The sequence below is a fragment of the Panicum virgatum genome, chromosome 7K (genome assembly GCF_016808335.1).
Source record: "Panicum virgatum strain AP13 chromosome 7K, P.virgatum_v5, whole genome shotgun sequence".
NCBI lineage: Eukaryota > Viridiplantae > Streptophyta > Magnoliopsida > Poales > Poaceae > Panicum > Panicum virgatum.
This window is the reverse complement of record NC_053142.1, coordinates 51502908-51518780: the sequence shown is the minus strand read 5'-3', so window position 1 is coordinate 51518780 and position 15873 is coordinate 51502908. Positions and strand designations below refer to the sequence as shown.

At 51.4% G+C, this 15873-nt stretch overlaps 3 protein-coding genes across 3 annotated transcripts; all 3 read left to right on the top strand.

Annotated features, from left to right (window-relative positions):
* Positions 1–306: 306 nt before the first annotated feature.
* On the top strand, positions 307–2544 carry LOC120642099 (probable acyl-activating enzyme 5, peroxisomal). The gene is made up of 2 exons (XM_039918501.1): positions 307–714; positions 816–2544. Exons 1-2 carry the CDS (start codon positions 517–519, stop codon positions 2280–2282), a joined length of 1665 nt encoding a protein of 554 aa, XP_039774435.1. The 5' UTR covers positions 307–516; the 3' UTR covers positions 2283–2544.
* Positions 2545–2788: 244 nt separating this feature from the next.
* Positions 2789–5038, top strand: LOC120640389 (EIN3-binding F-box protein 2-like). Its single transcript, XM_039916218.1, has 2 exons — positions 2789–2827; positions 2909–5038. Exons 1-2 carry the CDS (start codon positions 2789–2791, stop codon positions 4730–4732), a joined length of 1863 nt encoding a protein of 620 aa, XP_039772152.1. The 3' UTR covers positions 4733–5038.
* Positions 5039–10181: 5143 nt separating this feature from the next.
* Positions 10182–11166, top strand: LOC120643158 (gibberellin-regulated protein 11-like). The gene is made up of 3 exons (XM_039919675.1): positions 10182–10403; positions 10590–10635; positions 10829–11166. The coding sequence occupies exons 1-3, from the start codon at positions 10281–10283 to the stop codon at positions 10990–10992; spliced, it is 333 nt and encodes a 110-aa protein (XP_039775609.1). The 5' UTR covers positions 10182–10280; the 3' UTR covers positions 10993–11166.
* The last annotated feature ends 4707 nt before the right edge of the window (positions 11167–15873 follow it).

Below are 15873 nucleotides of genomic sequence, written 5' to 3'. Positions count from 1 at the left end.
CACTAGGCGCGAAGGAGGGGCGGCGCTGCGGATCGGGCCCACACGTCTGGACAGGCAAACGGACGTAAGGTCGACGGAATGGCACGTAGGGAAAGAAAAAAATTTTGGATGGTGCCGAAGAACTTTAGAAATTTTTGATGGTGTACAGGTAATTTGTAACTTTTGTAATGGTACGTAGGTAAAAACCTCATAAACAAAATAGTGGGGCCGGCGCAGGGAATACGATCCCATTGAAAAATGGACTACACGACGAATAAAAGGAGAAAGGGCTCCTGATGATGTACACGCAAGCATTTTTAATCCTCCGTCGAGGACTAGCACCTCATCTACTGACCTCCACCTCTGCCGTCTGCCCGTCTTCATATAACGCGAGGTCACTGCTCACTAGCTCTGCCTGCCTCCGTGTCTCGCTCACTCTCCTCCTCAACCACTCAGCGAGCTGGATCGTTGACGCCTAACGCCGTCCCCGTACACGCAAGCCAGGCCTCCACCGGCGCCGGCGACCCCCGCGGCGGCATGGACAGGCTCGGCGCGAACCCGGCCAACTCGAGCCCGCTCACGCCGCTGGGCTTCCTGGAGCGCGCGGCGACCGTGTTCGGCAACTGCCCCTCCGTCGTCTACCACGACACCGTCTTCACCTGGTCCCAGACGCACCGCCGATGCCTCCGCCTCGCCTCCGCGCTCGCCTCCCTCGGCATCTCCCGCGGCGACATCGTAAGTCCCTCGCTCTCGTTCGCTCCTGCGCGTGGGAGCCGGAGCCTGATTTGGTAAGGCGAATCATATATTGATCTGGCGATTGGATTCGATCTCCATAGGTGTCCGTGCTGCTGCCCAACGTGCCGGCCATGTACGAGATGCACTTCGGCGTGCCCATGAGCGGCGCCGTGCTCAACAACATCAACACGCGCCTCGACGCGCGCACGGTCGCCGTCCTTCTCCGCCACTCCGGCTCCAAGCTCATCTTCGTCGACCCGGCGTCGCTGCAGCTCATCGGCGACGCGCTCAAGCAGCTCCCGCCCGGGCACCCGGCGCCGCGCGTCATCCCCGTCGAGGACCCCCACGACGAGCAGTTCCCCGCCGCCCCGCCCGGGACCTTGACGTACGAGAGGCTTCTCGAGAAGGGCGACCCGGAGTTCGCGTGGATAAGGCCGGCCAGCGAGTGGGACCCGATGATACTGAACTACACCTCCGGCACGACGTCGGCGCCCAAGGGCGTGGTGCACTGCCACCGCGGCATCTTCTTGGTCACCGTTGACTCGCTCGTGGCGTGGGCGGTGCCGCCGCAGCCGACGTACCTGTGGACGCTGCCCATGTTCCACGCCAACGGATGGTGCCTCCCGTGGGGGATGGCTGCCGTGGGCGGCACCAACGTGTGCCTCCGCCGCGTCGACGCCGGCGAGGTGTACGCCACCATCGCGCGCCGCGGGGTGAACCACCTCTGCGGCGCGCCCGTCGTGCTCAACATGCTGGCCAACGCCCCCGTGGGGGTGCGGCGGCCGCTCCCGGGGAAAGTGCGCATCCTGACCGCCGGCGCGCCGCCGCCGGCCTCCGTGCTGCACCGCACGGAGTCCGTCGGCTTCGAGGTCACCCACGGGTACGGGCTGACCGAGACCGCGGGTCTAGTCGTGTGCTGCGCGTGGAAGGGGGAGTGGAACAAGCTCCCGGCGTCGGAGCGCGCGCGGCTCAAGGCGAGACAGGGCGTGCGCACGCCGGGCATGGCCGAGGTGGACATCATCGACGGCGAGACCGGGCGCAGCGTCCCCCGCGACGGGTCCACGATGGGCGAGATCGTGCTCCGCGGCGGGTGCGTCATGCTGGGCTACCTGAAGGACGACGAGGCGACCAAGGCGGCGATCCGAGGCAACGGGTGGTTCTACACGGGGGACGTTGGCGTGATGCATCCGGACGGGTACATGGAGATCCGCGACCGGTCCAAGGACGTGATCATCAGCGGCGGGGAGAACATCAGCAGCGTGGAGGTGGAGTCCGTGCTGTACAACCACCCGGCGGTGAACGAGGCGGCGGTGGTGGCGCGGCCGGACGAGTTCTGGGGCGAGACGCCGTGCGCGTTCCTGAGCCTCAAGGAGGGATCGACGGGCTCGGTGACCGCGGCCGGTCTCGCGGCGTGGTGCCGGGAGCGCATGCCGCACTACATGGTGCCCAAGACGGTGGTGTTCCGCGCCGAGCTGCCCAAGACATCCACGGGCAAGATCCAGAAGTACGTGCTCCGGAACCTTGCCAAGGAGATGGGCCCAACACGCAAGGGCCTCAGCAGGATGTAGTGAGCGCCAAGGACATGTCGTCGTCTTGCTTGGCGTGGACATGGGCACTGAAGCACGGGCTTGACATGTACTAGTAGTAGAATAATATCTTCTTGAGATCAGCAAGCCCTCTCGCGCGATCATGTGGCGAATGGATATTATTGATGCCATGGACACGTTACCTCAAGGTATGACGATACGGGTTTTGTATGCCGTGGCTGGATAGTAATCACTGATTGAAATTCATGTTTTTTTTTGAAATAAAGAAATTCATGTTGCTGTAGGGGATTCCAAATTCGCAATGAACGCAATGAACATGCTTGTAACACTAAACCCTGAACAAACATCGACTACCGACTTGCAGAGCCAAGGAGTGCAGTCAGAATAATATGTGTGTGATTTCCACCCATCACTCGCAAAAGAACATACAAACATCTCGTCACGTCTTCTTTTCTTTCGGCGCGCCTTTTGTTTCTTTCTAAAGAAGAAAAAACAGGTTATGGTGAGTTCAAAAAAAAAAACAGGCTATGGTTATCATCACGTCTTACAAGTGGGGCCAGGCAGACGTATCTTTCTACTTGTCCCTTTCAGGAAGACGAAAAGTCCGGCTTCCCTACGCCGCCCATCCTGCGAGGGAGTAGGAGTAGACGAGAAGAGAGGGAGAGCGGCGGCTCACACCGACCGCCACGCACGACCGCACACACCCCGCCGTGGGGCCCGCACCGCGAGAGCCCGCCCACCTTCCCGGCTTCCCCAGCAAACCCCCTGTCCCATTCCGTTCCCCACCCAATCTTGCGGCCACAAGCAAAGCAGAGCAAAGCTACCACTCATCATTCCCCTCCACCCTCCTCCCGCCCCACCCGCGCGGCCGGCAAATCCGATGGCTTGACTGGCCCCCCAGCGCCCCGACGGCGCCCACAAGCTCCCGCCACGCCGCCGCCGTCCTCGGCGGCGGCGGCGGCGGCTGCCGGCGCCTTGGCTGCTACGCCGGCACGGACGCCGCGCTCTGCGACGACCTGCTGCAGGAGGTGTTCCGCCTCTTGCCGCCCGCCGCCGCGCCGGCCGTGTCCCTAGTTTCCCGGCGCTGGCTCTCGCTCCTTAGGGCCTCCACATCGTCCCTGACCCTCCGCCTGCCGGTCTCCTCCGACGCCGCGGCGGCGGCGACCCTCGCCGCGCTGCTGTCGCACTACCCGTTCCTCTCCGCCCTGACCGTCGTCTCCGCTGCTACTCCGGCCCGGGACGCCGACGCCGTGCTGCTCGCTGTCGCGGCCGCGCCGGCCGCCGCCAGGTTCTCCACGCTCCGGCTCTTGCCCGATTCGGCGGTCTCCGCCGCCGCGCTGCTCGCCGTCTGCCCTGCCCTTTCCGGCCTGACGTCGCTCCACCTCACCGCCGTCCGCCCCCTGTCGTTCCGCTGGCTCGAGCTCCTGCCGCGCCTCAAGTCGTTCGCCCTCGTCAACTCCGCCGCCAGCGTTGACTGCGCTGGCTCAAGCTCGGACGAGGCCGACGGCGGGGAAGCCGAGGCCGAGGCCGCACGGGCGCTGCAGCTGGAAAGGCTGTCGCTTTGCGGCATCCGCTCCACCGACCGAGGGCTTGGATGGCTGTGGCGGCGGTGCGGGAGCCTCAAGTGGCTGCAGCTGCGCGCCTGCGACGGCACTGGGGATGGGCCCGCGTCGCCGTCCTTCGCGGGTTGCCTCGCTGGATTGCTGGCGCTTGAGCTTCGCGCCTGCCGTGCTGTCGCCGACCGTGTTCTCCTTCTTGCAGCTGACCATTGCCACGCGCTGACATCCCTCCTGGTGTATGATGGCGGCAGCAGTGAGGCTCTTCACCGGTTCATTCAGCAGCGTGCTGCTGGTCTGCACACCTTGGACCTTCGCCTACCGCTTGACCTGCACAACGATCATCTCCTTGCCATTGGAGCTGAGCCAGTTCACGACGGTGTAGACCCAACACATAACCTAGCTGCACTCCGCCTTCAGAGCTGCGTCCTAATCACTGGGGATGGACTCCGGTCTCTCGCTCGAACAGCCACTGGGGCGGGCATCAAAGAGCTTGCTCTGGTGAGCTGTGACGTGGTGGAACGGGAGCCCGGGTTACTGACATTTCTCAGCCAAAGCATGCGGCGTCTTCGTCGCCTTGACTTGTCTTACAATGAGACACTGAGTGACAAGGTGATCGGTGCCATGCTGTCATCCTGCCGGAATCTCATCGACATCAGACTCAGGGGGTGCCGGGGCCTAACAGGGGCCTCCTTGGTCTCACTTCTCAGGCACTGTGGGCAGACGCTGGAGATCCTTGACATCTCCCGCTGTCCTAGCATTGCAGTAGGCAATGTCGAATTCTTTGTTCAGCGCGCCACTCGGTTGAATCATATGATCATCGAGGAGAGTGCGATATCAGAGGAATTAAAGGCAATTGCTCAGAAGAAAGGCATGAAGATCGGCTCATTATTGCCTTATGAAGGACCATTCTGAAGTCAGGTAAAACCCTTCAGAATGCAACTCATCCGCACTTGATTTCGGTGTGATGTTACTCTAATGTTGGAATAAGGTGCTGCTGGTTTGCACTTGCGTGCGCAACTTTATAACTGCAGTGGAATGTATATACCATGTCTTATTTGTTACTACTTGTAGTATTAGTTATCACCGTACTCTTGTCATGACAAACCTTTTGGTGCCTTCCATGTAAATTGAGGGCCAAAAATGTGCCGTTGTATATCTTCAAACAATTGCCATTGAAATAATAAAAGAAATCTCAAATACCCTGTTCTTCTATTGCAATTTATTTATATTGTTACATCGATGCTGGATGTACTTGCTGATGTTAGTAGTGTGCAACCTAATGCGCTGAATTGATGTATATTTGAGCAGATAATGCTGTAGGGGTCAATATAATTTGAAAAGTGGTAATATGTTTGCCAATTCATGTACAAACAGTAACGATGCACATGATGCTGATTCAAATGTTAGTTCCTTTTAAAATGGTTCGGATACCTGTATAATTATGCATCTTATTATATCTGGGCCGTCCTGTATTCTCATCCAACCGGATGTGGTCTATTGTAATCATCTGTTCCATTCTACATTAATTTGATAATGTGGATTTTTCTTAAGTTGAAAAAAGTTTGTGTCTATTGTAATCTCTCAGCACCAATTAAATTAATTACTGTATCACAAATGTTATGTTTTCATAGTCCAACTTGGCCCTTATATGTTTTTAGCTCAAAATTGTATAAGATTAGAGCACAACCCTTTTAGTGCCTGACCCTTTTATCTAAGTCATATTTTAAGGCCTTCTACCACTCCACCTCCCCGTGCCAATAGGGGTGGTAAAGGGCCTAAGATTTTGAACTAGAAAATCTAAGGGCCGGGCCCTAAAAGGGCCGGGCTCTAATATTATACAATTTTGAACTAAATAATTTAAGGGTCTTCTTGGGCTATGAAGAGGCCACTAGGGCCATGACCCATTACCACCCCTACGTGCCATAGCAGCAGCTCCCAGCCAGAGAGGAAGCAGGCCGCCAGGTTAGGGTTCATATGTGTGTATCTGTATGTAGTCGAAAGAAAACCTGACAATGTACTCTTTTAAATATAGTTTGGATCCAGTTTATGATGTCTAACAGCTTGAAATTGGTGTTTTTTTCCTTCAAATTGGAACATTCAAGAGTAGCTCCTGATTTTGTTTTTGTATAAAAATGATGTTTGTCTCTTAATTGATGTTTATGGAGCACACTGTTCTTGCAATATTTATTAATCTGGATCGTACTTCTGAATGGATTTTTTTTTCTATTTGAATCTTAATGCTACAGGACCTGAACCCCAAAAAAGAGTTATTACTTAACATGTGGCTATTTTTTGAGTCACTTTCAATCATTTTTTTACTGTCAGAAGGAACCAGCCAACATTTCTGGCTCAAACTGTTGATGCACAGCATCTTCCAAACGGGTTCAGTCAGTCAGGAAATAGCATTATCAACACGAAATAAACGACTTCAATCCTAATAGCCGGATTGGAGCCGGATTGAACTGTCAGGGAAGAAAGCAAATTCCAGTTCTTGATAGTATGAGCTTTTTGTTTGGATGAACTCAAGACTCACCTGAACTGCGACCGGGACAAAAGAGAAGACCACGCGGCAGTAGTGCTTAGCATGGCGGAGATCCAAGCCCGCGGGCAGCCGCGCTCGATCTCGAGGATGGCGCGGAAAGCGGGTGCGTTGAAGCAGCAGCAACAACAACAACGCAGTGGTAGACTGGTAGCTGATTGTGCGCGATGTGCTCTATATGTAGCGGTGTTGAAACTGTCGATTGGGGGCAGGGAAGGGGAAGCTGAAGCTTTGACCGGCCGGGAAGGCAACGCTGGAATTCGACAGACTCCGGATTGGCCACAGGAGGTCAATGTCAAACTTTTTTTTTCGACGAACGATGTCAATGCCATTATTCAAGAGAAGAAAAAAAACTGTGCTCTCTGTTTTTATTGGATATCGTCTTAGGTTTGTCCTAAATCAAATTTGATAAATTTTGACTAAACATATAAAAAAAATAATAACATTTTTAATACCAGATATGTTTTATCGGATCCACCATAAAGTATATGTTCATAGTGTATAGATTGGATAGTATAATTGTTGCTATATTTTTATAGATTGATTGATCAATGTTAATCAAATTTAATTTAGGACAAATCTAATACGATAAAAAGAAAACTAGATCTCGCCAGGCTTCCCCGCGTGCGGCGACGCAGCAGGCGGGCAGAGCAGCAGCGGCCCACCACAGGCCTCGGGCTGCCGCCGTCGTGGCCTTGGCCGACGCGGCCACCCGCTTTTCCCGCTCCGGCTCTTTTTTTTTTTTGGGAGCTACCCTCTCCGGCTCCGGCCGCCGCCGCCGGCCACTACTATAGAAATAGAAATAGCCTTTGATCCTTTATATTTGTCCCAGCAAATATTGAACCCGGGTAATCCTAGTTCCAAAAGCTAGGGGACGAAATGGCTCTTTAGTCCCGGTTGGAACCACCAACCGGGACTAAAAGTCCATCTAGTCCTGGTTGGTGGCTTCAACTGGGACTAAAGAGCCCAACCCTTTAGTCCCGGTTGGTAACACCAACCTAGACTAAAGGGTGACTCTTTAATCCCGATTGGTGGCACCAACCCGGACTAAAGGATCCTTTGGTCCCGGTTGGTGTTACCAACTCGGACTAAAGGTCCCTCCATCCATGTGATAGTTCAAAAGGAAGGCATCATATACTAAGTCACATATGTTGCGTAGGTGGGTTGGAAAAGTAATTGTGCGCGAGGCCAGAGGTCATGGGATCCAATCCCGCAGGGCGCAAAAAAAAAAATTTAGCGTGAGGAATATTTGGTCCGGATTCTACCACCCGAGAGTAAAGTCTCTAGACTTTTGTCCCGGAAGCTAGTCGAGGTGGCCGGTTCCAAAAACCCGGGAAAGGGCAGACGAATGATTAGGAGGAAGCAACAGAGGGAGAGAGGGGACCAACGGATCGTAAGCGCTCTAGACGGGAAGGTAACGCTGGCTGCGGCATTTAACGAGTCCATGCCTGTGTGTCGCACTTGCTTTGCATCATGCCTCAAGTTGACTTCAGAGGGGCCACACGATGTCATTGCCCTGCCGTTCAAAAATTAAAAAAAAGGAATAAACTAGCTAGATGAAGTCTGGGCCCTGATATTATACATGCACATGATTAAAGATGAAGTAGACACGTAGGAGTACGCACGTCCACAAGATGTACCTTCCATGAAGCAGCTAGCTCGAGAATGGCGGCGCGCGGCAGCACGGCATATATAACACAGTAGTGGTGTATACCTTGTAACAGTAGTGGTGTTGAACTGTTGATCGGCTGCGCGTCGCACCGGGCTGGCCGACCCTTGGCCGGCCGGTTCTACCTGCTGCAGTACGTGGTGCTGGCTCTAGCAGCAAGGGAAAGGCTGGGGCCGAGGTCGACGGAGACTCCGTCCGGCGGCCGGCCAACCGCGCCGCTAACATGGAAAGGCGAGAACATGCATCCGCGGGCCGGCGGAGCTTCTATCGCCAGCAGCAGCGTGGCCCGTCGGTGGGCGAGACTGCATGGGGCCGGGGACCGGGGTGGCGCGGTGGCGGCGGGCAGACGAGCACACTGACCGGACACACCACCATCTCATCGTGTCGTGTGCTGATGAGTAATCGCCGGCCCATGTGCTCACCGTCGTCGTGAACGCGTATGCGATTTTTAGGAAAGGCTACCTACAATGCACGTACAGTAGACTATGTAATCATGCTTCCTCTGTCCCACAAAAACTATTCATTTGTAGTGAAACTTATTACTCCCAATTAGATGGACTTGGGATTGCTTTAATTAGATGGACCTCTCTCTACATAATAGTTTCTTAGCACTTGGGATTGCTTTAATTAGATGGACCTCATTACAAGCTACTCCCTCCATTCAGTTTTGATTGATATATTTCCATATGAAAAACAATGACCAAGGGCACCACAAGTGTGCTTATCAATCTAATAAATTAATGCAACTGACTTTTTTGTTGGTCCTCTAATGTTTTAAGTGAAAACTCCTTGTAATTAGTGCTATTTATTACCATAGCCCATGCCAATAGTAAATATAGCTATCATTTTTGAACATTTAAGTTTTTAAAATATAGCTATCAAAAGTGAATGGAGGGAGTAAATAAACAATTTTTGTGAGATAAGAATTTTAGATGTTAAATGAACACTCTTTGCAGGACAGAGGGAGTAGCAGGTAGTGCCGTCATGAAAGGCATATTCGTGTTGTTGCACGAGAACCGCCAGATTTTCCTTTTTTCCTTGTAATTCAATAAATGGTTCATTGAAAAAAATAATTCAATAAATAACGCACCTTAATACTCTGAATTCATATCCACTATATTCCAATCTAAGGATCTATGGCAGTTCCAATCGATATAATCATATCATACCTATTTCTAAAGCAAGTAATGTTTCTATCTAAATATTAGTTTGGTCCGCCTCTTGTGTTATTGACTAGTAGGTCTTAGTCTATCTATACGTGAGTCGGATCAGCCCTCCATCCACGACCGGATCACGTATATCCCAACAAATTAATGCACATGCAATTATACGTATTCGATATTTATATACCAACTTTTGTCTGTAACAATGCACGTCTAGTATATAGAAACCAAATAAATAATCCTAATGCTGAGATATAAAAATATATTCAGGAAACTAAACTAGAAGCTAGGCCCTATAATATCCACCGCTCTAGAAGATCATATATAGCTAGAGATATATCATGATATAAAGGTTCTAGGTAAGAGGTCCACCACAATTTTCCGGTTCAAGTTTGAGATGTTGCCTGTAGGATATCTACTACGTAGAAGCTTCCAAACATTCATCAGCTAGCAAAGCGTCAAATGGACCACCGGATCAAGAAATTTCAGCTGTACAATGTAACGTAAATAGCTCTGCTGTAAATTACTGGACGTTCGTGTCCGACAGTTGGATTCGACCGTGCGCCCGTGACTCGGCGGCTTCGCCTCCAAACAACGCGTCAAAGACCAACAGAGAACAGAGTAGCGCCGGGCGTGCACTCTTGCTGACAAAGTGACCAGATGGCAGGCAGATGGGGCCAAGATCGACGACAAAAGTCCAAAACCACCTGTCGCCGACCCCCGGCCGGCGTCTCGAAGACCGGGGGAAAAGCCTGGCCTTTTCCTCCGAGCCGTAACGGCCCGCGCAGGAGCAGGGCTGCGCCGCACATTCATGCCCTAGCTCGAAACTGCCGGACACTTGGCGTCCAGCTTGAACCACTCCTCTAGCTGTTGCTGTTGCTGTTCTCAGTTTGAGCACATCGTTCCCTTTCCACCTCACTCCCTACTGTCAGTCTGCCACATACAACCGGGGGGTGGGGGGGGGGGGGGGGGCCTTTATGCACCTGGGCGTGGAGAGGTGATTCAGTTCGAGACCTCCTGCAGGCCATATCCAGCTGTTACGCGGCTTTGTGCGGTGTGCCTCGTGTGGCTCAAGCTCTGATCTCTGCCATGGCGGCGGCGTCCGGCCGGGATCGTGTCGCCTCCGCGCTCCTTATCCTCCTGCTTGTTCTGGGCGCCACCGCGGAGACTACTGAGGCCAACGCCGCCGTTGATCCCAACCAGGAGCGTCAGGTACGGCGCGGTGCTTGCTACTCGATCGATCTTTGTCTTTTACAGGGTCTCTTTATTTCAACTTGAGACTTGATCTGCAGCAAACAGTTGAACACTACTGCGAATCCCTTCTCTGTGGAGTTGCAGCGTAGTCCGTATGACTTGATCTGAACTCTGATCAAAGTGACGAACTGATGTTGTGTGCAGGTGCCGTGGAGTCCTGCGCCTGCACCCTCCCCCATGAACCCGATCGGTAAGTCTGTCCATTTCATCCGTCAATTAATTAAGGGAAAGATTAAGATGTGATGCATCACTACTGCCCACTGAGTACAGAGTAATTTGTATTCAGAACTTTCTGTAATCTCTTCAACACGGTAGTTCTAGATCATCAGCATTTTCATCTGACGAACATTATTTGGCTCACTGGATGCCCGTGTCGTGTTCAGACTGCCGGAGCGCGCTGTCGTCGCGGCCGAACCTGTGCAACAGGGCGTGCGGGTCCTGCTGCGCGCGCTGCAGCTGCGTGCCACCGGGCACCTCCGGGAACTACCACATGTGTCCCTGCTATGCCGCCATCACCACCCGCGGCGGCCGCCCAAAGTGCCCCTGACGCCGCCGGCCGGCCGCCGGTCACAGAACAAGAACAAGAACGACAACGACTCGCCTGTGTAGTACTAGCTAGTCGTGTGCGACGTGTGTACGACGAGCAATAATATTAATGTTGCCATGGACGGTTCCGTTTATATGCATCATGCGCATGCGCGCCCGCATTTTTTGCAATTTAGTACTTTTCGTGAAAAAATTTCACATATAATTCTTTTTTTATAATTTTTTTGTAAAAATGGACCTTGGGGTCGGCGCCGTAGCCGTAATTTACGGCGCTGAGCTAACACGTCTCAGTGCCATAGATCACGGCGCCGAGCCTCGCATGCCGTGCCACATCTGCGATGAAGTGGCAGTCGACGTGGCGAGGAGGCCGGCGCCACAATCTCGGCGCCGAGCTCGGCGCCACAGATCTCGGCGCCCAGCCGTTTTAACCATTGTGGCCCCGGCACAGGTTTTGACCGCGCCTTTCACTTTCACTTTTGACCGCGCCGCCCACCCGCTCCCACCCCGTCGCGGCCACCGCCCCTGCCCACCCCGTCGCCGCCGCCGGGGGCGCCTGCCCCGGCCTCCCCTCCTCGTCATCCTCGTCCTCGAGTCCTCGTCGTCGTTCGTCGTCGCCTCCCCTCCCCGAAACCTGGCTCCGGGAGCCCGTGGCGGCCGCGCGGCAACACGCGGCGGCCGGCCGCGCCATTGAGCGGGCGCCTGCGGCGCCGCGGCCCGAGCCACACATGCTCCTCTAGGGAGCCGATGCCGGGGAGGGGGAGTGTAACAGCCCTATGTTGATTAACGAGCTAAATATGTCATCATGTGCATCATTAAGCATTAAGCATAATTAGCTCACACTTAAGGAGAGAATCAACTCTTAGGATAATCCACTGATTATGGTAGTGGCGGACAGTTCGCCCCTATACGGCAGACGGTCCACAGTTATGCCACATGGCCGACCACAGTTAACCTCGGACACATCGACTTCACTGCCACGTCACCCATCCGCGGACGGTCCGCTCCTCACTCGCGGACGGTCCGCCAGTGCATCTCTGGTGCGTGTCATGCGCGCAGAGTCTGGGCGCCACGTCTCACCCTCGAGCCCCACTCGTCAGCCCGACCCCTCTTCACCTGGGAACCATCTCCCAGCCCTCTCTCTCTCCCTCCCACTCTCCCCAAACACTTCTCTCTCTAGCTAAGCCATGGAGGAGCTCCCCTTCCTCCTCTCTTGCCATTGAAGCCCTACCTCACCGGAGCATCACCGGAGAACGCCAAGGAACGACGCCGACGAGCTACACTGCCCCGATCTCCTCTTCTTCCTTGGGGAGGAGCTTCCCCAACAAGTTCTTCTTCTACTCCATCGCCTCCCTCAAGCTCCAAGCAAAGAAGACGATCCCGAGCTACTCCAAGCCTTCCCCGTCGCCTTGAAGCCCTTGCCGGTATCCTACTCGATGCCGGTGAGTGTTTCCCCTCCCCGATCCATCTCCCATTGCCCTAGGATTTGAAGCCAAGAACTCACCTAGAGCCCAATCACCATTGTTGACCTAGAGCTTCGAAACCCTAATGCATGTGAGATTTAGTTACTAAAGTGAACTCCCTAGACTCCCAGGAACCTCTAGAATCAAACCCCACTCCAAACCGTGGCCGGAATCGCCGGCGGCGAACTCGCCGGTGTGTCTCGGCCGTGTCACGGACGGTCCGCCCGACATGGCCGGACGGTCCGTCAGATCCCCACCCAATTAACAGAGCCTCTGCACGATTTCTAGCCTTTCCAAAATTTGAGAGGCGGACGGTCCGCTTAACCTACGCGGACGGTCCGCGATTTAGTCAGAGAGCATGTTTTCACCCAACACGGTCCGCCACTTGGTCCGCCGTTCAGACCGGACAGTCCGCTCCCCGAACCCGGACGGTCCGCCCTTGCCTGTCAGCACCCATTCTCGTACACATGAACAACCCACCCATGAACCTTATGTCCAGCCTCTATACCATATTTTGGCTTTATTTTTACATGTATCCTCATGTCATCTACCCATTATTGCATACATTCATGACATACTCATTATCAAGCATCATGTGCATTCGTGTAGAGACCGTGACGACGGAGCAAGAAGAGGGTGAACCGGAGCCCGTGGGTGACGACGCTTCATTTGAGACTCAAGGCAGGCCCCTAAGCATTTCTTACACCCTATTTTGGATAATGAAGTATATGTGTCTTGTTTGCGCATGAGTTACTATATATATAACATTGATTACGTAGAACCTATTTGATGCATTATCAACCTTGATTAGGATATCATCCTTAGATGAGTATGCTTGAATAGGTGTCACGAACTATATTTCTTAGCCATGCTTAGCTACGGTACAAGACGAGAGGTGGCAAGGTCACCACCACTCGTGAGCTATAGGATGTTTGATTAATTTACATGATTAGTCAAGAATGGATAAAAGTTGAGCAAATATGAAAGATGATTCGGACTTGGGCAAGTATGATGTGGCCATGTTGGGATGGAGGTCACATGGTTAGTCTTGCTTCAGTTGATTAAGGACCGATGCATAATCGCTTTAATACTTGAGCATCTTTCCGTACAAACCACATACTTTATAATAGGACGGTAAGCCAATTAGCACGAGTCACACCTTGCTTTGATCGGATTCGGTGCGAGTTGTGATGGAGTGTGATCGGCAGGTCCGGTGCACTTGTCCTTCCCGACCGTTCGCTCATATCCGGCTGTGTTTGTGTGAAAGGTTGAGGCATGAATCAACACTTATCCTTGGCCGTGGGTATGGTCGTTGGTCTTGTTCTCGTGTGGGAAAAGTTGTACACCCCTGCAGGATTTTTGATCTATTGCAATAGCCGCGCTCTCGGACATTGAGCACGCTCTTGTACTTTGACTTTAACGTAGAGTTATCGAGGAAGTTCATGGAAGATTGAGCTTATGATTTATGAACACTTTACTTATGTAATTGTTTGATGCATGATTTAGAGATCATAGATGCTCTGTCTTTTGCTTATTACAACTTGATCAAAGTTAGATGCTTTTATGCAAAAGTTAAATAGCATACCCTATCCTTACTACTAACCAAATGCATTCTCCTTGAGGTCGGGATAGTATATACCCATATTGGATAAGCCCTGCGAGTACCTTTTGTACTCATGGTGCTATCATTAAAGTTGTTGCAAGTGATCCGCAGTCGAAGACCGTCTTTGGGTACTTCTACCCCGCGGACGGAGGTGCGGGTGAGGAGTAGATGGCCGGTGGCTATGAGAAGGGCACTATCGGCATCTAGTGTTAACCTTCTATTTTGTACTATGTATGGAGTGAATGCGACGTAGAACTTTCCACTGCAAAACTCTGAAACTTGATGTCCTTGTACTTAAACCTCTTTTATGTAATCTAAACTCTATGTACGGTTGTGCTTGTGTGACGATGTCTATATGTTGTGCAAGTGGAGTGTGTTTAAATCCTGGGCGGTGCTCATGACACATTCCGAGGACTATCGGGGTTGGCCCTTTTTAATCTAGTTGATTAATGGACGATAACTTGATTAAACGGGATCAACTTGGGCTGGTTCCTCACAGGGAGGCGACGCCGCCGTCTGTCTGCTGCAGCCTCCCTCCGAGGTAGCACATTTTTTTTGGCAAAATAGTTAGTTATGTTGTTATAGTTTAATTAGTTGATATAGTTGATTAGTACAATTAGATTAATTAGTTGTGCTGATATAGTTGATATAGTTCAAATTTAGTTTAATTAGTTGTGTTGCTGTAGTTGATTAGTACAATTAGTTAAGTTGATATTTAGTTAGGAATTTTTGTAGAAATGTACTTAGCTATGTGCTTATGTAGTTTAGTTATCAATATATTTTATGAAATTAAAGTAGAAATGGAGGATATTTAGTTTTGTTAGAAAATTACTATAGTTAGCTATCAAGTTATGTATAAAATTTATTTACATACTGTTAGGCAGACAATTTATTTAGTTTATAACGTAGTATAGCTAGTTTTGAATGTTTACAAATGATGTATGCCTGCATATGCTTGCGCCCCTAGTTAATTTATCGTGGTCATGCAGGCATACATCAACCTGTTAGGCAGAATATGCTCTCATAAGGATACCCCTCACCCCTATAACAATTTATTTAAGGATCATATATGAAAGTACTATAGCTAGGAATTTAATTTATTGATAAAATTATTTATAGAGCTTGTTAATTATATGAGCAAGTTTAGTTAAGAAATGTGTCAATCTAATTACAAGTTTCGTGTCGTGCACACCAACTAGATGGACAATGTAGTGACTGTTTATCATGGAGGAATTGTGGAGACAGATCAGTTTTCAAATATCACATTTGTTGGAATGGACAGTGTTTCTTTGATGTTTGATATTCGACCACTGTTTAGTGAGCTGATTGCTAGGGCTCGTGAGGACTTAGAATGGAATTCAATAGATGATGATATCTCAGTTGTAGGGGTATTGCATTATGGTAAATCAGGACGAGTTTTTAGCTGTCAAGTCCGAATTGCATCTGAGGTTGGATGGGATAGGTATGTCAATATTGTCATGAAGAATGAGATACAATGTCTTGATTTGGTTATGCGGAAGGTTTCAAAAGATCCCACCCCTCTAGTGTGTCCATGTCGTAATGATCAGCCAACGCCTCATGTGCTATCGTCAGAAAGGGGTAATTCGGCACCCGCATATCTGTCTACCAAACATTCAGATCGATAATGATGATGGGGTTCAGGTCCCTGATGTTCAATCCGGTCCGAATCAAACTGGAATTGTTCTTGATGTTGGTATATGTCCTCAGGAGATACCTACTAGCCAGGATTATCCAAGTAAGTTGCTTTGTTAAATATTTACATTTTCAGTTCGATTTGACCCTTAATTCCATTTGTTGG

Coding starts and splice junctions, on each gene's coding strand:
- LOC120642099 (XM_039918501.1), top strand. CDS start 517: ATGGACAGGCTCGGCGCGAACCCGGCCAACTCGAGCCCGCTCACGCCG. Junction 715..815: donor GCATCTCCCGCGGCGACATC/GTAAGTCCCTCG, acceptor CGATCTCCATAG/GTGTCCGTGCTGCTGCCCAA.
- LOC120640389 (XM_039916218.1), top strand. CDS start 2,789: ATGGTTATCATCACGTCTTACAAGTGGGGCCAGGCAGAC. Junction 2,828..2,908: donor ACAAGTGGGGCCAGGCAGAC/GTATCTTTCTAC, acceptor GAGTAGGAGTAG/ACGAGAAGAGAGGGAGAGCG.
- LOC120643158 (XM_039919675.1), top strand. CDS start 10,281: ATGGCGGCGGCGTCCGGCCGGGATCGTGTCGCCTCCGCGCTCCTTATC. Junction 10,404..10,589: donor ATCCCAACCAGGAGCGTCAG/GTACGGCGCGGT, acceptor TGTTGTGTGCAG/GTGCCGTGGAGTCCTGCGCC. Junction 10,636..10,828: donor CTCCCCCATGAACCCGATCG/GTAAGTCTGTCC, acceptor TGTCGTGTTCAG/ACTGCCGGAGCGCGCTGTCG.